The following is a 24411-nucleotide window of genomic DNA, read 5'->3' as shown; positions in this document are numbered from 1 at the left end:
TATATAATGAAATAAACAATAATAAACATTGGTGTGCCCATTGCCCAGCCTAAGAGAAAGAACATTCTAGTTCTTTTGAGAACATCACCCTAATCTTAGCTTTCCCCCATCATCACTTCCTTGACTTCTATGTTTAGAATCTCATTGCTTTTTTGTATCATTACACCACAACTGTGAATTCCTAAACTATCTGCTATTCCATTCTATGCTTCTGGCCTTTATGTAAGCATGTTCTGCTATAACTGGCTCTCTTCACACCACATAATCTTCATGAGATTCCCCCATGTCAATGTGCCTAGCTGATGCCCATTCCTTTGCACTGTTTCATTGATTTCAACACTGCACCACACATTTTTGGTTTTGTTTTATTGACTCTTCTTAATGGGTATGAGATATGTTGACCATCTTGCATAATGATCAATACTATGAATATTGTTATATGTGTCTCCTGGTGTACATGGTAACATGCTTTCCTAGGGTGGGGCTAAAATCTAGATATTAATATTGGCCAAACTAATCCCAATGGAAAAAAGAAAGCATCAAATGGACCGCCTCCACATGTGCAAGCAAAATACATCCATGGTCTAGCTATCATCTATGGGCTGAGGTCTGCAGCCTCTGACACAAGTTGAAGCTTCATGGTAAACTGCAAAGGAGTAATTCCATAAGCAGTAATCCAAGGCAAGCCACTGATGCACCTGCCCATGATCTAGCTTAATTCAAGGACAAAAGGGTCTGTCATCCAGACTCGCAAACTGGGCAGACTATATGACCTTCAGGCAGGTGTTCGTGAATACCATTTCTTAAAAATGAGCTTCTGAAAACTTCTGGGCAGCAGAGAGTTTGCCTTATACTCACTGCCCAAACCCAGAGGGGAGACATTTGCTGGGAACCAACAGATCCTCACCCTTTCATAGCCTGTTAGTTTAGAAAGAAATTTGACAGTCTGTTAGGAGGCCACCTGATATACTTAGCAACGATGCTACTCAACACCCAATTACTAGCAGTGCCTCAATCATGAGAATATGATTTCAATGATAAAGAAAGTTGAAACACTCTGAAGAGCATATGATCCCAGTTTTGAAAAAGTAATATATTCCAATAAAAAAATGAGTATATTATGTGGCATCAAATACCTATATATATGCGGTAAAGCTACACACAGAAAAAAAACATTATCATAGCAAACACCAAAATGTCCACAGTAATAGTGCCTGCACAGAACTGCAACTGAATTTTATTTTTAAAAATTGTACTTATCTGTACTTTAAAAATGAATATATATTACTTTTATTCCTAGTGACATGAGTAGGTATGATTAATCAAGATTACCTTTGATTGCAATGACTCTTAAAAAGCCCCAAATGGATCCCCTTGAACTCAAAATGCTTTTAGAAAAAATATACTGCTGAGATTTCTTTCAAAGAGCATTCACCCTAAAATGTGGCTCCAAGACACTCCACTGTGCTTTGTAAAAGGTATTACCCAGCAGAAAGTTCCCAAATTGATAGAACAGGAGATACCATAATCTACGACATCAAATGGAAAATTAGTGTCAGTGCAAAAAAACATATAGGAAATATGCCTTCTTTCAATTGTGAGGGTTGATTTTTATTTTTTGAAAATTGTTTTCTGTAAATGTTTTTATGAATAAAGGGTTTTTTTTTGGGGGGGGGGGGGACAGCCATACCCATACATTTACATATTGTCTAAAGCTGCCTACATATGACACGGCAGCATTTAATATAGCTGCCACGGAGACCACAGGACTCAGAGTCTAAAATGATTACTATATGACCCTTTACAGAAATAGTTTGCTGGTCCCATCTTAGCTCATTAGATATCACACATCTTCTAGATTCCAACAATGAGGGGAGTGCACACCAGATAATTTCCTACATTGTGAGTGAGGCAGAATCAGATTCTAAGCAAATTCTTTCTTTTGTATATGATCTTTATTTACCCCCAGATCTAAATATATTCTTTTAATAATGATTCTTTATGTATTTAGCTGGTTCCAGAGACCTTTTAACTGGGTACAATGGATCATAAACAACAACAGCAATGTTAGAGAAAGAGGGAAATGTCAAATTTAACCAGTGTGCTTAATTGTTTCACTCTACCACATCCCAGCTGTCTCCTTATTCTTTGAGAAGAGGGGCATCATTACACAACAGCAAGGTCACCTTATGACTATAATCTCCCATAAAACCCTAGAATATTCATTCCCATTCCACAGGTAGTTACTTAAGGCCTATCACATGCAGAGGACTGGTCTCTGAGGTCAGAGTTCAATGATAAACAAGCGAAGCAAGGTCTTTATTTTCTAGAGGGGAGATGGACAACAAACAAGCAAACAAGGACATAAGCTGAATGACTGAATATCACATTTCATTCAAGAAAATAAACCAGGGTAATGTGACAGATTAACCAAGTGGAAGACATTGTCCAATCAGACTGGGCCAACAGGGAAGGACTCCCTGAGAAGGTGACATTAAAAAAAAAAAAAGACCCTGAGGACATGAAATCTGCCGAGCAAAGCTCTGAGGAGATAAAGACTACAGAAAATGCAGAGGCCCTGAAGAGAGAATGAACTTGACATTTTCTAGGAATAGGAAGAAGGCCAGTGTGACTAGAGGGGAGAGTGAAGAGAGCAGCAGCTAGTGAGGTCATAGAGGAAAGAAGATGCCAGACGACAGACAGGTCCTAAAAGGTTGAGAGAGAGCAGTCAGGAGTCCACTGTTAGTAGTACAGGCAAAAGATGGTAGGTGAGACTCAGGTGGTAGCAACATAAAAAAGTGAAAAAATGAACAGATTTATATTACATTATAGAGATACAGTCAATATAACTCATTAAGAGACAAAGATGTAGAGGGTAAGGCTGCTTTAGGTTTTTTAACTTGAGTAACTAGTTGAATGGAAGATGATATTTAGAGATAGAAGAAACTGGGAGGAACAGGTTTGGAGGGGGAAACCAAGCATTCTGTGGTGGCTCTGCTCAGTCTGAAATGTCTTTAAACCAGTAGTGCTTAAGTGAGGGTGACTGTGTGTGACATTTCTGACTGTCACAACAAGGGAGGTGGTGTAAATGGCATTCAGTGGTTGAAAGCCAGGGATGCTGCTAAGCATTCACAAGGTCCAGGACAGCCTTGCACAACAAAGAATTATCTGGCCCAAGTGTCCACAGGAGTATGTTAAAACCACCCAGTTAAGACAACTGAACAGAGATATCAAGAAGGCAGTAGAATAAACATGTATCTAGAACTCAGAGGAGAGGTCAGTGCTAAAAATATGCATTTTGGGGTTTTTTCAATGGCTAGTTTACCTTGTGTTGCTACAAGATAAACATAAACAGAATCTCCCAACATTCTGTTTTTAGCCACTCTATTGGGGTAGGCAGTTATTTGGAAATTAAAAAGAGATTGAGGTCAATGAATCTAAGTAAAAACTGTCAAAACTCTTCATTCATAGACATTCACTAAGGCCAAACACAATGCCAAGCAATTAGATGATAAAAATGGATAAAGTACAAGATTTTCCTCAGGAAGAGGGGAGAAATAAATAAAGAATAAATCTTTTTTTAAAAAAAAAACTATATCAAGATGATATTTCTCAAAGATCAGATTAGCAAAAACCAAGCAGAAAATATATTAATGTCTTGAAGAAATTTTCAGTATAATTAAGTTTAAAAGGCCCGTTATTGTAAATTTTAGTTGAAAATACCTTTTTGAACTCATAATATATACTGTAAGGGGGGAAGAAGGCAAGGAAGAAGGGAAGGAAAAGAAGGAAGAGTAAGAAGGGAAGGAAGGGAGGGGGGAGAAGGAGGGAAAAAGGGGAAAGACTGATTCCTAACTCTGACCACTGGAATCCCAAGCCAGTAGCAATGGACACCTCTGTCACCCGGGTGCACGTTTTCACCCCTCCTCAGTGAGGAGGGTGCCTGCAAACACAGCTGATGGCAGAAGCCCAAGGGGGAGGGGGAAGTGGGGATTTGAAGGAGGAGAGCAGGGACTGTGCCAGCCCAGGGAAAGAGCCTTTGTCGGGGGCAGTCATTATTTCTCTCAAGAAAAATAAAACCAGCAAACAAACATAAAACAAAGAAAAATCATATTCCAGCAGAAAACAGTACAGACAGTAAAGGGCCACGGAAGCCCTCTTTTCAGCCCTGATTTTGACATTGAAAAGTAGTAGGGCCTAGGGCAGGGGTTCTCAACCAGGGGTGATTTTGCCCCCCAGGAGACAGTTAGCAAGGCCAAGATATTTTTGGATAATCACACAGAAGGGATAATCCTGTTATGGGAGGGTGCCACTGGCATCTAGTGGCTAGAAACCAAGGGGGCTTCTAAACATCCTAAAATGCACAGGGCAGCCTCCCATACAATAATCTAGCCCAAAACGTCAACGGTGCTGAGGCTGAATGCTCCAGCATACAGCGGCAGGTCCCTTAACACAGCTGAGCCTCACTTTACTTTTTTTCAGCGCCAATAACTGCACTTGGTGAGCATTAAATACGTGCACTGCCTGATTCATGACAGACTCTCAAACACTGAAGCTAACTCTGACCATAGGATGAGCAACATCACTATTGTCATTAACTAGGAGAATCATCTAGATCAGGGATTGGCACACTCGGGCCAGCGCCTGTTCGGATAAAGGAAGTTTTACTGGAACGCAGCCACACCGATTCATCTACTTATTATCTAGCTGCTTTCCTGTAACAAGGGCAGGAGCCAGTAGTTGCATAACAGAGACCCGAAGGCCCGGGAAGCCTACAGTCTTTAACATCTGGGCCTGTATAGAAAAAAAATTTGCTGACCCATGATCTAGAAGCTGTAAGGTGCTACAAAGAAACAAAAAAGACTTATAATTCTGATGTCAAAAAGCTGTAGGAGAAGAGCGGACATGGCTGAACTGACAGAGCATCCGTCTACCATATACAGAGTCCAGGGTTCAATACCCAAGGCCTCCTGACCTGTGTGGTGAGCTGGCCCACGTGCAGAGCTGCCACGCACAAGGAGTGCCGTGCCACGTAGGGGCGCCCCCACATAGGGGGCCCCATGCATAAGGAGTACGCCACACATGGAGAGCTGCCCCACGTGAAAAAAGCACGGCCCGCCCGGGAGTAGCACCACACACAGAGAGAGCTGACTCAGCAAGATGACGGCTGCAGGGACAGTTACCGGACATTGTAGGTCCTCCCATGGCCCACTGGGTGGACTGTGGGAGAGTGTGTGCTATGGTGTGGACCATTGACCATGAGGTGCAGCGGTGCTCAGAGATGTATTCACCAAATGCAATGAATGTCTCATGATGATGGAGGAGATTGTTGCTATGGGGGGAGGAGTGGGGTGAAGGGGGTGGGGGGTATATGGGAACCTAATATTTTTTTAATGTAATATTAAAAAAATAAAGACAAAAAAAAATGACGCAAAAAAAAAAAGAGAGACGCAGTTTCCCAGTGCCACCAGATAATGCAAGCAGACGCAGAATACACAGTGAATGAATAGAGAGCAGACAATGGGGAGGAAGGGGGGAGAAATAAATAAAATAAAATATTTTTTTTAAAAAGGAAAGTTGTAGGAAATTTACACTTCTTTCCCCACCTACATATCGCTACTGGCACCAAGTTTCAGGTGCAAATTGGCATTCTAACTACTGAAAGCCAATTTAATCCACTTGATCTTACCACTTTTCATCCAAACTGACCTCTACTTTGCTTTAAAACATACGCCATAAAGCATTCACCCTCAAACACCAGCAAGGCAGTGGTTATGTTATTTACAGAGAAATTGATATCTCACACTTCTCCCAAGCCACAGCAAAGGAATAGGGGAATTTTCCATTAATTTTTAAAGCTTTTACTACCAAAGGCAGAAAAGATTTTTCAGAGAAGACAAAAAGATAGTATTTTAGCATTTAAATCCAGTTTTCTTCACAGAGGGAAAATAATTTTTACATATTACATAGTGAGAATTGGGCTGTTACCACTGAACATGTTTCATTTAGAGGAGAACTGAATTTAAAAGACTCATTTTCAGAAGCATTAATCTCAGCTACCTGCAAATGAAAGAATTTGTAGAAAGCCTTCAACTTTTTGTAAGATTTGTCTCCTTCTCTACCTTTACATTGTTTAAAAAAAAAAAAGGATTTTTTTAACCATGATGGTATAGACAAAAAAAAAAAATTCAACAGATTCCAAATTCAATCTTCTCTGCTACAGAAATATCATTCCTTGCCCAAAGCAGGGAGCAGAGTTACCTGCATGACCCAGAGAAGCAAATGCAGTAGAGCATTTAAAGATTCTAGGAAGGGGAAAAGAAACTTTTTAAAAGTACTGTCACTATAAAACAGAGACTGACAGTTTGCCCTGGCAAGGCTGAGTTTTCAGTACTGAAAATGGAATCTGTGAGTCATGTCAAGCGAGCCTGAGGAAACAGAGTATATTCAGCTCTTTCCTTCACCGGTTCTAGAGGTAAATTTTACTTTCATCAACGGAAGCTACAGAAAAAGCAGGACGCTGATGGGAAAAAAATTAACCACAAAAGAAGTTGTGAGAGAGAGTTGTTTTCTGAAAAACAAAACTAAGAAAGCCAAGGACAACGTAGCAAGCACAAGTTCTTAGTTACAGGAAGAGAAGGGATGTTTGGGCCTCTCCAGACAAGCCTGGTGACAAATTGGAAGAAAGCGGGCTCTTGGAAAGTCACAGCATCGGGTTCCAAGTGAAGCCGGAGCTGGACTGCACAGCCCTGTATGCAGTGAGGGCCTCCCTGTAGGGAAGTGGACCTCCTAGTGCTCATCATTCCAGAAAGTCGGTCCCAGGACAGGCAAAAGTGAAGAACCAGAAGTGAGAAGAGAATGGCATCTTCTTCAAAGGACTCCAGCAGTGTTAGGCCCAGATTCTTAGACCCTGAGAGATCCAGAGAAATTCTGGTGACAGGACAAGCTGTCCTGGGCCATGAGGGAGGTAGGAGCCAGCCTGAAGAGACAGGCAGGTCTGGGCTGTGACTGGAGTGCCTGAATCTACCCACACAGGAGCTGTGTCCTCATCCTTGAGCCCAGGGCCAGCGCTGGGAGCCAGGAGCAGTGACCGTGCTTTCTGCTGGCAGTGGTGACCTCAGCATAAGCCCAAAGCTGTCCTGGTCCTGCGCAGCATGCAGAGGGAAGGAGACTGAATTTCTCTGGCCTCAGAGTGGAAGTGGTGAGTCCTGAGGAACTCGCAATGACACACTCTCTGTGAGTAAGCACGCCCAGCCATCTTCAATCCATAGAGGAGGGAGGCCCAAGGAGAGACAGGCTCGTGGTTAATCAGTGCGTGGGAGAGCTCAGGGTAATTTAACTCTGGAGAGATACTGTCTGTCTCCCGGTAGTTAATAAGACAAAAGGGAACCTCTCTCCCCAGCAAGTTCCTGACCAAGGAAAAGACAGGTGGCAGCAAGCACAGCATATGATTCCTCATCCAATCCGTAAATGCTGCCTGTTAGAAATGGTTATTCCTGGGCTAGCGAGGCAGACAGCTGAGGCTCACAGAGGCTTCAGGCCACAGCCAGGGCACACACCTAGAGCCATGACCTGGACCATCACCTTCTGGCCAATGTGGGGACACACCAGCCACCATCTCCTCTAGTTTGGATTCAGTGTTCTTCTCAACAGAGAATGGTTATGAGATTCAGGTCTGGAATTTTACTCCCAGTTTTGCCACTAGTGATTTAAATGATCTGTACCTCAGTTTCCTCTATGAAGTGGGGATAAAAGTATAAAAATCGTCTAAGTGATTGTAAGGATTCAGTGAGATAAATAAAGTGCTTGGCCTTTGAGGGCTAAAGAGACCCATGGGAGTTATGGTCATGGCCGATGGGGTTAACTACCAGGGCAGATGGCCCCTCTTTGGAAATGGTGTTTATGTGTGATGAATCTGGACTCAGATGGGATCTCCCTTCATAAGACTTTCATGCTAATGTGCTGGAGGTGCAGTTAATGTTGGGGTTTAAGATATATTTAGGGGATTTGAATCTCTGGACTGACAATGTGATAGCCAGATCCTGAGCCTCAACAGACTCCAGCACCTACAATCTGATTTATTGGACTTACCACACTCAGCTAAGATGGAGGTGAAGAAGGACAACCACCACACCATGGAGCCTAGAGTGATTACAACTGAAAATGGGAGGATTGCATCCAGCATCCAGGTGGAATCTGAGCCTCCTCTTGACATAAAGGTGCAATGGACACAACCAATCCAGTGTCCACATAGAAGAGGTGGCATTGGATTGGGAAAAGTGGACATAATGGACAAAGGGTATGGGGAAAGGCAGGAAGAGATGAGAGGTGGAGGCGTCTTCGGGACATGGAGCTGCCCTGGATGGTGCTTCAGAGGTAATCACCGGACATTGTAAATCCTCACAGGGCCTACATGATGGAATAGAGGAGAGTATGGGCCATGATGTGAACCAATGTATATGAGGTGCAGAGGTGCCCAAAGATGTACTTACCAAATCCAATGGATGTGTCATGACGATGGGAACGAGTGTTGTTGGGGGGGGGGGGAGAAGGGGGGTGGGGGGGGTGGGGTTGAATGGGACCTCACATATATATTTTTAATGTAATATTATTACAAAGTCAATAAAAAATTAAAAAATTAAAAAAAAAAAAAAGAAAAAAAGAAAAAGAAAAAAAAATAAAATAAAATAAAGTGCTTGGGAAAATGCCTGACAACTGTAACCACTGAATAAATGTAAGCCAGTCAACCTGACCAAGATCTTAAGAATGGCCAAGAAAGTACCTGCAGCTTCCCAAAAGAACAGAATGGCTCAAAATTAATTGATAAAAAGGATTCTTGATCCTTTTCTTTTTTTAATCCCCTTAACCATGCCCCCAAAGTAGATTAAATAAAAATGTTCAACTCATTCTTTCTGTAGCACTATTGGATCAAAGCAAGTAATTGGCTAAGCTACATAATTCATTTAATTAATTTTCACTGTAATGAATCAGGAAAAGCTACAAAACCTCAAAGCCACTCCAAGTCAAATTTTGGGTCTATTTCAAGCTTTAGGAAAGTTTTCAGCTAGAAGACAGTCATAAAATATGTCAGGATACAGAAGTGGTGAGTTTAACCTCCAACGAGGGCTGTCAAATGTCACAGCAACATCTGCGTGAATGTACACAATCTGAAGAGCAAGGTAGTAGGGCCATCATCAGAACTGGGTCACGATATCGACTCCACCACTTCCCAGCTGTGTGGCTTAGGATATTTGACTCAACCTTTCTGAGCCTCAGTTTCTTGATCTATGGAACAGGAATAGCCTCGTCCTCCTTGCAGAGCTGCTGGGAAGATGAAATGAGATGATGTGTGTGATGCCCCAGGCCACATTCTGCCACACACAGTAGGTGCCTGTTAAATGGTATCAATAATATTCACTCATATTTAACAACAACTTCATTTATTCATTCACTTCTAGATGCAGGAGCCAGTGGGACAATTTCTACTTATTTCACACAAGAAAAGTTTGCCAGATGGAAGTTAGCAGCAATTTTTGCATATGGGCTTAGACAAAATTAGTCGAGCCAGAGCCACTGTGCTTTGTATTAACCTCTCAGTGGAAAAGACAGGCAGGAGAAAGAAGGTTTGAGATCCTTTAAGTAAAATAAATAAGAACACCAAGCTATAAGAAGCAAAGTCCCAAGGCTGACTGTCACAGATCAAGGTTCATTTCTAAAATGACAGGGCACCCTCAGGCAAGGCTTTGTACAAGATGCTTCCCAATTATGGTCAAGCCAAATGGTTGTGAACCTTTCAAGCTGACAGTCTTCTGGCACTTCCCCTTAGAACCCATGAGCAGAGCATTTTTAAGAAACAGAAGTCCCTCACCACCTTGTTATGACTACCCAACAAAGCCAAATCTTCCTAAACAGGTCATAACTGGCTGGCTGAGATAGTACATAGAATTTCTACCAAATGGCAGTAAGGGTAGGGAAGGTGGGGGAGGTGTTGGTAGTACATGTGTACTTATGTCAGGGAGATTGAGAAAGAGGAAGACACAGAAAAGAGAAGATTCACCAATTGCACCACTTTCAGAAAAATAAACAGTTGCTGGCACCTGAAATTTAAAAGTCCCTCCCTATCAGTAATGACAAACAGATACCGCTAATAAAAAGAAAATCTGAAGAAGTTTTGCCTCTTTCCTTCCATCACATGTCAGTTGTCTCCTAGGACTCAAAGCTAATCAAACCTCTGCTCATGCTATTCCTGCGACCTGGAATTCCTTCCTTGCCCTGTCTCGCTGGCCAATTCCTACTCTACCTTCAAACCTGAGCTTAGATAGGACTGCTTCCACGTTATCCTTGTTATCCTCAAGACACCCCAAACCATGCCCCTCTACTATCAGATCTCAGAGTTAATCCCTTCTTCCCTATAGTACTCTTTGATTCACTGTTCACCTGCTGCTAAAAATTTCTGTTTTATGAAGCCAATTCCCTTAGGAGACCATGAGCCCCTTAAGGCAAGGAAGTGGGTTTGTTCAACATGGACCTACTGATCTGACACCCATTCACTCAGACATTTGCCGAACACTAAAGTAGACACTATTTTTTACCTCTGTGGCATCCATTTCCACTTCTAGCCACAGCCCCCGTTTTCCTTTGGGATCCATCCCTCTCCCCAACCTTCATTTTCCAGTTGACAGAGAAACAGGGGAGACAAGAACTAAAGAGAATAACCAGACTGGTGACATAGTTCACATTCTAGGATCCAGTAACACCTAAAGTTAGACTTTCCCTTGAGCCAAAGAATTCCCTTTCTGGCTGAAGCCCTGTACTCATCAGAGTAGGCTATGTTCTGCTGTATTAATAAACCAACCCTGAAATCTCAGTGGCTGAACAAAAAAGGGTCTATTCCTGCTCTCCCAAAGTCTTTAACAGCCAAAGAGCATGACAGCAGCTCCCTTCCACGCAGCGACTCAGGTATCCATGCTAGTGCCAGCCTGTAGCTTTGCCACATGGAACACATGGATGCCAAGATCACCATGGCTGAGGAAATGAGCATGGGGAAAACTCTACAACTGGGCCTGGGGTGTCCATCACTTCTCCTTCCAGCCCATTGGTTAGGACTAGTCGCATGGACCTAACCTAAGCATAAGGGAGACTAAGAAATGCACCATCCTTGTCAGGACAGAGGAAAATGAAACAGGGCTTGATAAACACATAGTATTGTCTCTGCCACAGCCAGTTTGAGCCAAGTTTTCTGTTCCAGTAACTAAAAGACTACTAACTGACACAGCCCCAGATCCCAGGGATTGTGAAAGATGCTGGGGCTGCAACAGCCAACAGGACAACTTAGAGCACAGTGGGAAGCCATGGGGAAAGAATGAGGGAAGCCAAAACACAGGCAAGACAAGCACACAATACTGCACCATCAGGCTCTGGACGTCACCGGATAACAGACCCTGTCTTCAAGAGAGTGGAGGGGTGACCAGGACAAGACGTGGAAGATCAGAAGTAGGCCAAGGAGAATGGAGAGTGGAGGGAAGAGGGCTCCAGGAGGGCCTGGAGGCATAAAATAAAGGGGCTTATGTTAACAGATGAATAAGTTAAATTGAGATGAACTTGAGCGCAAAGGCAAGCAGCTGGGGAGCTTTAAATAAGAAAATGGCCCAAACGGAGTGGGCCTATTGCATTTTTCCCCCCATTATTCCAGCCATATGCATCAAACTCAGTGCCTCCCTCCTCCCTGTCTCAGCAATCTGGTCCCCCACCTCCACCCCATCCCCATTTCTATAGCTCCACACTGTTGGTGACAAGCCCTGACGTTAATGATGAGCTGAGCTCATCTGGCATATGAGACAGTCCTGTCCCTTCCCAGGAGGATCTTGAACACTGAGTCCCACCTTGACAGGACTGCACCTCCTCTATTCCCTTCCGACAAAACCAGATAACTCCTTCTAGGAGTCCAGCAAAAGCTGCAAGAAGCCACTTCCCGCCTCAAGGAGGGAAGTAAATATAAAACAGGCCCAAAATAGTGCGGGTCGGAAAAGCTGGAAACCAGCCACTATAATTGCAAGTATTTTTATCTACCACCCAAAAAGAGCACCAGATCATTTTCCCAGTGCATCTTTAAGGAAGTTCATCTGTTCATTCCGGAGTAGTTCAGACTCCCTGATCAGAGGCACAGCAGAAATGATGGCTTTAACAAAAGAATGGAAGCCCTGGAGAGAGCACGAGGTGAGAACACTGAGTAAATAGGGCCTGGGGCGCCAATCAAGGTGGCAACCCCTCCATGAAATGGAAACCAGACATCCAAAGATCTCACAGAAAGGAGAAACCCACAGATAGACAAGGATATGCTAATGGGTTTGGGAGCGCGACATGAGTACACAGGAGCGGGACTGACATTTGCAGCTGAACGAGTCCTGCCCAATGGAATGGATGATTGAAAGACCAAGAAAAATGGAGGAAAGAAAGAAGATTCCGTGCCAATAGTGGAACCTTCTCCTCCCCATTGGTGAATCACTGAAGCACACAGGACCTGCCCAGGGACATGGCTGAGCACAAGAGACCTCAGAACAGGCCTGCCATCCGAGCAAGCATTTGGTGCCAGCAAGTGCTTACTTCTGGATCTGTGCCTGTCAGCTAGACTTTACTTCCATTCTCCCTCCTTAACCCTTCAATAGTTCCTTGGGCCTGATAAGCTAATAGCTAGCAGGTTACTTAAAGTTAAAAGAAGCTGCCCAGCAAGGAAGGCCCGATTCCTGTTTCTAGCCAGGCACTGAGAAGGCATAGAGGGTCATGGAAAGAGAGAGGACCCTGGAGCCCGGCCGGGGGCCAGATCCTGGCTCTAGACATGCTGGCCAGTGACCTTGGGCAGGTGACAGATCATATCCAAGCCTCAGTTTCCTCAGCTGTAACAACAACATCTACCACAAGGATGAAGCCAGCATTAGACAACCCGCTTAACACATTTAGCACAGTGTCTAGAAAAGGAGTTCATTCTCAATTTGGGTTAACCGCCATTGCCATCAGTATCAGCAATGTTTGGCCGGTGACTTTTTAAAAATAAACATCACCAAAGCCTAATGGGTCACTGTTAAAATGTAACATCTTGCCTCCTGAGCTCCTATGTGCTCAGACACCAGAGGGGTGTCCAGCCCCTGCTCTTTCCACACCCCTGCCAAACCACAGAACACTCTCTCCCGCAACGATGAGGCAGTCCTCAGAAAGTCACTCCCTACCCTGAGAACAGCAAGCACGGTACTTTTCCACCCCATATCTTCACTCCCCTCTCCAACCCCACCCAACTCCATCAGTTCAAAAGGTACTCCCCCAGCTCTCTCAGAAGGGCTGCAGTCTCTCTTCAGACCCCACCACGCAGGCGACCTGGTAAACCCCTGCCTGCATCTTGGTCTGTCACCAAGCCTCTTTAACCTGAAATCTAACAGTCACACATTACCAAGCACATAATAGACCCTCAAAAAATATGGGAGAGAGAAGCGGCTGTGGCTCAATCCATAGGGCTCCCTCTACCATACAGGAGGCCCTGGGTTCACGTCCCGGGACATCCTTGTGAAGGCAGGCTCGCCCACGTGATGCAGAGAGCTGCCTGGCCCCCAAGTGTCTGGAGCACCGCCCAGCCTCACAGGCGCCACAGAGCACCACCCAGCCCGCAGATGCCTCAGCGCTGACTCAGCAAGGTGAGGCAACCCAAAAAAATAGGGAGACAAGCAAAAAAAAAAAAAACACATAAGAGCACACAGTGAATGGACACAGATAGCAGATAGCATGCAAAAAGCTACAAGGAGGGAGGGATATAAAATTTAAAAATAAATAAATAAATAATGGGAGAAATTCTTTAGGACAAACAACTTCATTTCTTTAACTAGCAAATTACAAAGAAAGAGGAAAGAAAGAGGAGGGAAGGCACTGGTGGATAGCCCATGCATCAGAAGAGATTTAAGAGCCCTATCAACCAATCCCAACACATGAACTCTATCTAGACCCTTCATTAAACAAATAACTAGAAATTTGAATGCTGGCCAAATATTTAATTATATTAAGAAATTACTACTAAGTTTCAGGTGCAATAATGATGTCTAAGAGCCCTTATGTTTTAGAGATATCTTCGGAAATACTTAGGAGTGAAATAAATGATGTGCTTAGGATTTGCTTCAAAATATCATGAAAAGCTGAGGAAGTAGGAAGGCATACGAATTAATTAAGATTGGCCATGAGTTGAGGGCCATGGAAGTTGGGTGATAGGGATATGGACGCTTATTACATTCTTCTGCCTACTCATATATATATGCAATATCAATAACAAGAATTTTTAAATGAAATATCAATAACAAGAATTTCTAAATGCTGATAGGTTAAAAAGAGGGAGGGGATGAGGTTGGTCAGCATTTACCCAGCAAGGTTTTCTGCCTTCCACATGTGGCACCTACCAAAAATCATCAAGAAAACATGGAGCCACCTATGGGACAAAGCCTGCTTCCTTCTCCTTCAGAGATACACAAGGGCATGCTGGAGGCCTGAAAACACAGAACACTGGGAAAACCTGAAGGCTGTGGACATACCTCCTTGTCCTCAATTTTCTATATTTCCTAGAGCCAGTGGAGCTGTGACTGGTGACACAACTATGTTCAATACTAACTGGAGTCAGCACATAAAGCCAAGAGAAGGGCAGATGCCAAGAGGCAGAAAAAGCCTGGGCTTAGCCATCTTGTATGAATTAGATGCTGAAGTCCCATTCCTCAAGAAACCGAGTAGAAGAACCAGTAAGTGAGGAGTGCCCCTCTGTTAAAAGAGGTCCCCCTCCCTGTTATTCCAATCTGAGAGCCCCTGGGGTTGCAAGGGCCTCTTTTACAATTATTTTTCAGCTGTGATAATGCCATTGTGGTTATTTTTATTTAAATGAGCTCTTCTCATTTAGAGATAAATTCTGAAGCTCTTTGGAATGAAATGATACGCAATCTCAGATTTGTTTTAATGTACTATAAGAGGTGGGAAGAGGATGGAATATTGATGAAACAAGATTGGCCAGGAATTACAAACTTGTGAAGCTGGGTGATGGGGTACATGGAAGTTCATTATACTATTCTGTCTATTTTTGTACACTTCAACTTTTCCATAATAAAAAAAAAAGTAAGAATTCTTTGGAGGTTTAACCTTGCTAGTCATTCACACTTGAGTGGGATCTATACTCATCCCTCTATAAAAGAAAATTCCTTACCAGTTTTCATTCATTCATAACAAGTAATTAAATGCGCAGTTTTGCATGATGAGCAACCTTCTTTTTCTTCCTTATATGAAGTGAGGGCCTGGTCTCAATCTACTCAACATCATGTGATTTGCAAAAAATATATATATATCTATATATATATACACACACACATATGTATGTATGTATGTATATAGTCATACTTTTCATTTTGAGCATCAGTTAAATGTAGATCTCATTATTCTTTATCCTGAGTACTTACATGGGATTCAGTATTTTATTTAAAAGTCCACACTTCTTTTGTATAAAAATGGCTTTCCGACACATCAAGAGTGTTAGAACCAGTTAGTGCCAACCTGTGAAGCAAGCACTGGTGGTATAAATACTCCTAAGGTCCCAGCTGCTTCAGAAACCTTTACGTTTTATTTAAATGATGATCATATTCACAGTTATCTACAGTGTGTGATTACGAACGTGCTTTTTAACAGCTTGATGCTTGAGCTTACTTTTTCATTAATAGTAACTCTGTCATTATAATGAGAATAAATGTTGTCAATATACCATTTATTTCACCCATGAGTGAAAATTCAGAGACTAACTACATACATATAGTAAATGGTAAGTATCCTATAATTTGAACAATCAGCCAAAAGCTAGCTGAGTCCTGCCAGATGGAAGGGAATAAAGTTTTGTCTGCCAAGGATGGACCAGTAATACTGAAGTACAAGGAATATACGAGAAAAAACAGGTGGGGTATAATGCTGTAAAACAAGACTTGGGATGGTCAGACAGCAGTATAAGCAGCCCTTGTAAGAAGTGAGTGGAGGTGGAAATGACATCTACTGATAGCTAACATATGAAAAGCTTCACATGAGTTAGGGTTCAGAAACAGATTCCGACCTAAGCTAAAAAAGAATTTAATGTAAACAGCTAGGAAAGCAGGAGAATTAGGCTTAAAGAAAGGAGTGGAACCAGAATATCTCAGGAGTAAGAGAAGGGTCATATTAGGGTCCTGCTATTAAATAAATGGCCTCTCAAGCATTTTTGCCATTTTTGTATACCTTTGGCCAGGAGTTCAAGCCCCAGTTCTCCTAACTCAAGACATATGCCCATCCCTGGGCCCAAAGAGGGTAGAATGCTTGGATTTACTATTCTATCAAGACAGCAATCAATAGTGGAGAGATGGTTCCTCCAAAAGAAATCAGAAGAGAAGGGAGGAAAGATGGTAGGAGGCATAAAGATATCCCCTGTCCATCAAATGCACTGAACTGGGTTCTTTACATCTAATCCTCAAAGCAATCCTACTAGAAGGTATTATTGGTTGCATTTCACTGTCATAAAAACTGAGACTTAGAAAGATTAGGTGCCCTGCCCAAGGACACATGATAGAAAATAGCAAATCTGAACTCAGGTCCATTTAATTTGGGAGACTCTGTGCTCTCCAAGTCAACAGGATGCAGAAGGGGATGGCAAAGAATGCAGGATGAAAGTTCAAAGGCCACCACTATTTTATATTTCTGTTCTTAGCAAACTACTGGAATAGGATTGAAAATCTCTTCAATTGGTCAAACCAATTATATTCACAGGAGATTAAGGAAGCAAGAATCTTAGAGGAGATCTATACTGAATGTGTCTTTTATCTTCAAAATCCTTGGTAAGAACAAATCCATGATGGCTATTATCTCCACTAATATTTAAAGCTAATGTAGGCTCTAAGAGAAATAGGACACTTTATAAAAAAAAAATTCTGCATATCATCATCAACAATCCCAAAGAAGAATGGAGGGACTATCTAAGGAAATTCTAGTTAGGTGTCTTAACTCTACAGAACTGCTGAGTAAGGCATGGATTCTATAAAGCAGAACTCTACCTTTGTACTTCAACACTGCTTCCAAATGATCATATCGGACACATCTGCCTCACCCACGAGACTCCAGCTGCCTGAAGACAAGAACTGTTTTATTCATTTTTGGAGCTGCGTAATTAAGAATGTGGCCTCAGTTCAAAGAGGTCTAGTTTTGTCCCTAGTTCCTGGGATATAACCTTTAATCCCCAGGAATTTTCAAAGTAATTGGAATGTCTTTATTATTCATGGTGGGCCCCTGGAACCACAACTGATAATTTATGTTAATGAAATGGCTTAGGGTGGGGGCTAGACAGTTTTCAGACAGTGGGATCCTGTGATTAGAGGATTGGAGCTTTGAGCAATGTATATCATCATATCAGTCCAGCCTTGGGGCTGGAAAGCCAGAAAGGGGTAACACTGGGGAGCTGAAGATTGAGTCCAACTACTTGAGCAATGATTCAATCAATGCCTACATAATGAAGACTCAAGAAAAATCTCTGGATACCAAAGCTGGGGTGAGCTTCCCAGGTTGGCAACACTCCACATGCACTATCACATATCCATGTGTTGAAAAGGTAACATGGAAGCTTTGCATTTGGGACCCTCCTAGACTTATGTGCCTCTTCCTTTGACTGGCTCTGATTTGTATCCTTTTGGTATAATAAAACTATAATCATAAGTATACTGCTTGCCTGAGTCCTAGGAGTCATTCTAGTGAATTAAAGAACCCAAGGATGGTTGTGAGAACCCCCAAATTTGTGGCTGATGTCTGCACTGAGGGAAGTCTTGTAGACACTGTTCCCTCTCCTTTGCAGTGGACCCCAAACTCTTTGTAGTAACCTAGGGCCAGACATGGGATCATGAAGGTAAGACATATTCTCCCTCTTTTCCAGTAACAAATGGGGTGTGACAGTCTCCAGCCAGCACTATTTCAGTTGATTATGCCAGAGTTTTTTAATCCACTGCTGGTTTTCCTTCTCTTTTCCTTTCAATCATTCTCTCAAATATTACGAGTTATTGTCTCTTCTCTTCTGCCATGTGAGCCTTTGTTAGTCAGGGAGTTCAGCTTTCCAGAGCACAGCAGGAAGGTCATGTGTTTGGGCTTGAGAGTCAGACTGCCTGGGTGACAGGAACCCAGCTGGGCTTCTTACCAGCTGAGCAAACCTGGGGGAGTTACTTAACTTCACGAAACATCATCTGTGAATTGGAGATAGTAACAAGGACACTTCAAGGGACACTCCTGAGGAAACAAGAGTTCATCTATGTAAAAGTCTCAGCATAGTGTCTAGAAATGAAAGTATGCACCCAAGTAGACAGCTGCTAGTATCCTGGTGATTGTTATTTAGTGATTTTTACAGTAAATTATTTTCTTTCCTGCTAGATTAACCGACACCTGTCAGAATTTTCCTTTCCTCCTCATTTTCAAAAGGTAACAATCATAGGGTGTCAGGAACAACCTCCAGGCTGCCTCACTGTTGTTACTTTGTTACTGTCATTTGACATCCAATACCTACTAAAAGATGACTTCATGGTGTTGGCTGTGGGTTCTGAGCTGCTCAGGATGCCGGATTCCAGACTGCTGAGCACAAACGTGTAGTGCCTACATGTGAGCGGCCTTAGTGGTTGGTTGGTTTGTTTATTTATTTTTTATTTATTTATTTATAATTTATTTTTTCTGGATGAGGGATTTTTTTAAAAAGATATATAGATCACACAAAATGTTACATTAAAAAATATGAGGTTCCCATAAACCCCCCCTCCCAAGTCCCTCCCACTCCTCCCACATCAACAACCTCTTTCATCAGTGTGGCACATTCATTGCATTGGATGAATACATTTTGGAACACTGCTACACAACATGGATTATAGTTTACATTGTAATTTACACTCTCCCCCAGTCCATTCAGTGGGTTATGGCAGGATATATAACATCCTGCATCTGTCCCCACAGTATCATTCAGGATAACTCCAAGTCCCAAAATGCCCCCATATCATACCTCTTCTTCCCTCTCCCTGCCCTCAGCAACTCCTGTGGCCACTGTCTCCACATCACTGATACCCATCCGAGGGTGGATTAGAGTGGACTTACTGGTATTCTACTATAGAATTATTATGACTCTAGCAATGGGAAGAAATTGTACCAAGTGGTTTCAATGCTTTGACAGGCAGATAGCAGAGAAAGGACATTCAGGCATTCCATTTCCAGTGGACTGAATCACGAAAGAATAATTCAACTCTTTGGAACATTCCAAATCATATTATCACTTAAAATAAAATTTCTTCTTCCTTTTCCCTTCTGAAATGGAAAGAGAACTGCATCAACTTCCCCCACCGCCATACACACACATACATACTCTTTCATTACACCACTCCTGACATGTGTTTACAACTCTCCCTTGGCAAAAATCAACCCATTAAGAAAATGACAGATGAAAAACACAAAAATTGTTGTAAAGGGTTTCATTAATACTAGCAGAAAGGGTTCAGCAAAAAATTTAGATGTAATGAAATGCTAATGCCATTCACAGATGAAACATCACTGACAGAACTCACTTGGCAACCAGAAAAGAACGAAAAATCAATCTGGGATAGTAACTGCCATTTGAGGAACATCTCAGCATCAACCTCTCATCATTCTCAGTTCATCTCTTAGACCCACAAGTCCCTGGAGTTCCCAAGAAGGGGAAACCACAGAAGGAGAAGAAAGGAAGCTTACGGCCAGCAAGAGAAATCTTTCACCTCAGCCAGTAGCTTCCACTCATGTGGCAGTTCAACATAACTCTCTCTCAGCTAAGAGACAAGAATCCAAGAGGAGCCAACAATAACCTACCTCTTTACCTTGACCTTCCCGCACATCACAGCTGAAGGCAGCACAGTGAGAACATGAGGCTTTCACGCAGCAAAGCAGGTGTTGGCACAGCCATGACACACCTCTAAGACACTGCAGGGTCTGGCCCACCTAACTCTCCACCATGGTGCCACCTCTCCCCACCGTGTCCACTCTGTTCCAGACCCCGGGATCCCTGTTCTGTTCTTCTAATCTGCTAACTTTCCCTCTACAGGGCCTTTGTTCTTACTGTCTCAGTGACTGATAAACACTGAATAAACTTACCAAACACCTGGCCCATGAATGAAGTTAGAGTACTTTATTCAAGGGATCAAGCAGCCAGCCCATCTTCTCAAGCCCTCCAAGCTGGAGTTACTGATGAGTATGTCAGCCTTGCAGCTGGAGGAATCTACAGTTAGCACTGCAGACCCAGGGAAAGTACTCAGGGTGCTCAAAGGAATCCAGGGATGTGTGTTCCTCAAACCAGCACTGTCTGACGTAGTCCTTACACCAAACGTCTTGACCTGCTTCCCTGCCATGAACAGACCCTTTCAACCTACTCAGCTGGAGCCCTTTCACTCTTCCTACCTCATGAGTCCTTCATTCATTCAACAGACCACTGACATCCCTGTCTATGAGAACTTAAAAATACTTTAATTCAAGGGTTATTTAGTACCCACCATTTGCCAATAAGTTTGGCATACAGAGATGAAAAAGACACATCCTTGCTTTCCAGGAACTTAGAGTCCATTGCGGGGGGAGCACACAGATTTGTCACCATCCTAAGGAAAAGGAATCTATCTCCCTATCCAATAGTGGCTTTCATGGATGGACTGATGGTCCAGCACCCAGGCACTGCCACCAGCTGCCTCAGGGTCTCGTGACTTCCCACTGAAGGGGCCGTTAAGGATGGGCATAGTGGTAGAGAAAGGTCTTACAGAAATGGACAATCTCTCCAGGCCCCAGGCCTTTCTGTCCTGGTTTTTAACTCTTCTTAATCCAGCCTGTTCAGCTAACAAACCATCTTCCCTTGCCCTTTAGTTTCCTTGAGTTAGAACTCACATTGCCTCTAAAGTCACCTCTCTTCTGTGGAGTTCTTTTAGGAACTGTACAAAACTGACCAGGACAATAGCTGGCTGAACCAGGAATGAGCTTAGGGAAGCCTCTTCAAAAGCCCTGCCTCTGAAACCAGCCCCTAGCTAGGTCACAAAACCTAATAATGAGTGGATATTGTCCAGAATGCAAAAATAAAACTCACTGTAGATGATTAAAGTACTGAAAGTATACCTGTATACTTGTGTGTGTGTTTATGACTTGTAATACTACCTAACACCAAGTGACGATCACAACACATACAGGTGCCTAAAATGATTTGCCTAATCGAAAATTTAGTCTTCCAGCTTTCCTACTGATAGGGTAATAATGGTTTCCTGCTTCAAAAAAATATTTATCACATGAAGGAAGTACTTTCATTCCTTACTTATCACGAAAAATACTAAATGACTTTTTAGTACCTAACTAGATGATCATCCAGTTTTTCTCCTTTGACCTATCCATAAGATAACTCACATGGATAGATTTCCTAACATTAAACCATTCTTTAAAAAAAAAAAAAAAAAGATTTATTTATTTATTTCTCTCTCCTTCCCCTCCCCCACCCTGGTTGTCTGTTCTCTGTGTCTATTTGCTGCATCTTCTTCTTTGTCAGCTTCTGTTGTTGTCAGCGGCACGGGAATCTGTGTTGCTTTTTGTTGCATCATCTTGTTGTGTCAGCTCCCCGTGTGTGCGGCACCATTCCTGGCAGGCTGCACTTTCTTTCATGCTGGGCAGCTTTCCTTATGGGGCGCACTCCTTGCACATGGGGCTCCCCTACGTGGGGGGCACCCCTGCGTGGCAGGGCACTCCTTGCGCACATCAGCACTGCACATGGGCCAGCTCGACACGGGTCAAGGAGGCCCGGGGTTTGAACCACAGACCTCCCATGTGGTAGACGGATGCCCTAACCACTGGGCCAAGTCCGCCGCCATTAAACCATTCTTGAAATCCTAAAACAGAATTTTTTTAATGTGCTTTGTACCTTTAATACACAACTGAAGTTGATTAGCTACTATCTTTCTAGAATTTTTATACCTCTATGCACAAATGAGACTAATCTCAAGTTGTTGTGGTTGTTTTGTTGTTGTTTTGTGCTATCTTTTGAAGGCTTCTTATATCAAGGTAATACACATTTGACAAAATGAAATAGATACAGATATCATTACATCTTCAAAAATGCTTTTTAGAAGTATGAAGAGCAAAGAGTATATTGTGTATGCTTTGAAGGGTTTCCTGAGAATCACCTGTAAAACCACCTGGGCATTCTACCTTCTACAGAAGGCATTCTTTAATTGCTTACACAACTTTCTTTCAGTTTTTTTTTTTCTATTCAGTATCTTCAATTAATTTTAATAATGAATGTTACCCTAGACAATAGTCCTTCTCATCCATATTTCCAAATTTATCAGCATAAAGCTGTATGTGATGCTCTCTCCTATTTTTAATCTTCTCCAAATCTGAGGTTACATTTGTTTTCTTCTTTTAGAATTAGATATTTACATTTTCTGCCTTATTTTCTTGCCATATGTGCCAAAAGTTTCTAGTTTGTAATATTTTCAAGGAACCAGCTCCTCCTGTTCTTTATCAAGTTCAATGGTTTTCACATTTTTTTGTTTTATTTTGTTTCTTTGGGGGCAGGTGGAGCAAATGTTTGGTTGGTGGTTTTGCTAAAATTTCTGTTTGGACAAGCTGGAGCCGTTCCTGGAAAGTTTCAGAAACAACCAACACCAGGAATAAAGAACGGCACACTTGCCACCCTTACCTCAATGAGCTTTCTTTCATAGGAGCTTGCTAGTTCCTCAGCGACTTCACCCGGCTTCTGTTCAGTTACTGCAACTTCTCCATCAGCATTCCAAAGATTGGGCACAACTACAGGAAAAGGAAGACACTCCATAAATATTTTATCAGTAATCAGAAATTATTCACCCAATAAAAAGACAAATTTCTTTTTTTCCAATTGGCTTCTCTACAGAGAAAGCTCTTTATAAGAAAAACAAAAACAAAAAACAAATACTAATTATTTCAACACTGCAACATTTTCACATAAGTACAAGAATGCGAATGACAGGCTGCATTAAAAAGTGCAAGTATGGTTATGGAGACAGATGTCCATGAATCTGAGGAAATATCTTGTCACTACTTTCCATTTCTAGGGGAAACAGACAAGGCTTCGGCAAGATATAAGAGCCTATACTTGCATCCTTTAATATTGACCAAGTTTCAGTTTTCTCCACTGAGGTAATGTCTATCACAGCCTGAGGCAAAATGGTAGTGGCAGTCAGATTACATGTAAAACCAATCAGAATTGGCATTTATAAACTGTATTTAGGATAACAGCAAGGCAGTCTCTGGGGGAAAATCTCTAAAAACAACACACGATTGCAATGAAAAGAAATCGTAAAGAGAAACTGGCTCCCAGGTCAAAATAAAAATTAGCAGAGTAGACACCTATGGGTATTGCTTCTACTATTAGGTGTAAATCCATATCTGCCTACTTTGTAGAGAAGAGCAAATAACTTAAAAATTGGGAATGTACAAGGCAGTTCCAAGAAAAACAGGGACTATTCCCGGAACAGGAAAGAATTCCTGCACAAATAGTTAAGAAAAAGATCCATTGGCATGTTTTTAAAATACGGATTATCTTCAAGTATCAAAACAAGCATCAACTGTACAGGCTCAGCTTCCTGGATGTTCTGAGAAATGAGGCTCCTGGATGCCCCTATTAATTGTAAAGAGATGGCAATGAGGCAAGACAAGAAAACAAGAATCTGAGGCTGGCTTCCAGTGAAGGAATTTTGAGAAGCACAGGGAGGTGAAAGGGAGCAGCATTGTAGAAGAAAGTGCAAGTGGGAAAAGGCTAAATAAAGACAGGAAGCACTCTGAATTGATCCAGGACTCAACTTTCCAGCCTGTCCCTAAGCCTCCATCAGGCCACAAATGGGTAGGGCCCATGGAGGCAGCCACACCCTGAGTACGGAGCATAATGGAATTTAAACCCTAAATTGCTCCAATCTCTGGGGTGATTATAGGTCAAACTACTCCTGTAGAAAGTAACTCTGATCTATAACAATCTGTAACCAGATATAGTTGGGTTTTTTTTTTAATTTAAAGGGCTTCATGTTGGATGACAGGCTGAACACATTAATTTACATTCACACTCTCTCAAAATCCCATTAACAAGTCAATTTTAAAAATTCTCTCTAAAGGCAACATCCTTAAGGATAAAGAGACTAAAGGAGAGGTATAAAACAACATTTTTGAAGTTGAGAAGTAAGTAGATAACTGTTAAGTAACTTGACAGACCTGAAAAAATGCAGTTCTTAGCTGGATATGGGCAACACCAAATTACAATCTGATTAAAATGGAACTGGTAAAGGGCTGAGAAACTGCTAACATAGACACCTCTGAAAGTGGGGGGTGAACATGGGTCTAAAA

At 42.3% G+C, this 24411-nt stretch overlaps 1 protein-coding gene across 3 annotated transcripts in view; it reads right to left on the bottom strand.

Moving 5' to 3' along the window:
- The window catches only part of SNX29 (sorting nexin 29), a 627210-nt gene that overhangs the window by 286269 nt on the left and 316530 nt on the right, over positions 1 to 24411 (bottom strand). For all 3 annotated transcript variants that reach the window (XM_058286440.2, XM_058286438.2, XM_071211343.1), the window contains one exon: positions 22739 to 22845. In XM_058286440.2, the coding sequence (XP_058142423.1) occupies positions 22739 to 22845 (107 nt within the window). The remainder of the gene's footprint in view (positions 1 to 22738; positions 22846 to 24411) is intronic.

This window comes from Dasypus novemcinctus, chromosome 23 (genome assembly GCF_030445035.2).
Source record: "Dasypus novemcinctus isolate mDasNov1 chromosome 23, mDasNov1.1.hap2, whole genome shotgun sequence".
Lineage (NCBI taxonomy): Eukaryota > Metazoa > Chordata > Mammalia > Cingulata > Dasypodidae > Dasypus > Dasypus novemcinctus.
Note: the sequence above shows the minus strand (reverse complement) of the source record. Positions and strands in the feature narration are given on the sequence as shown.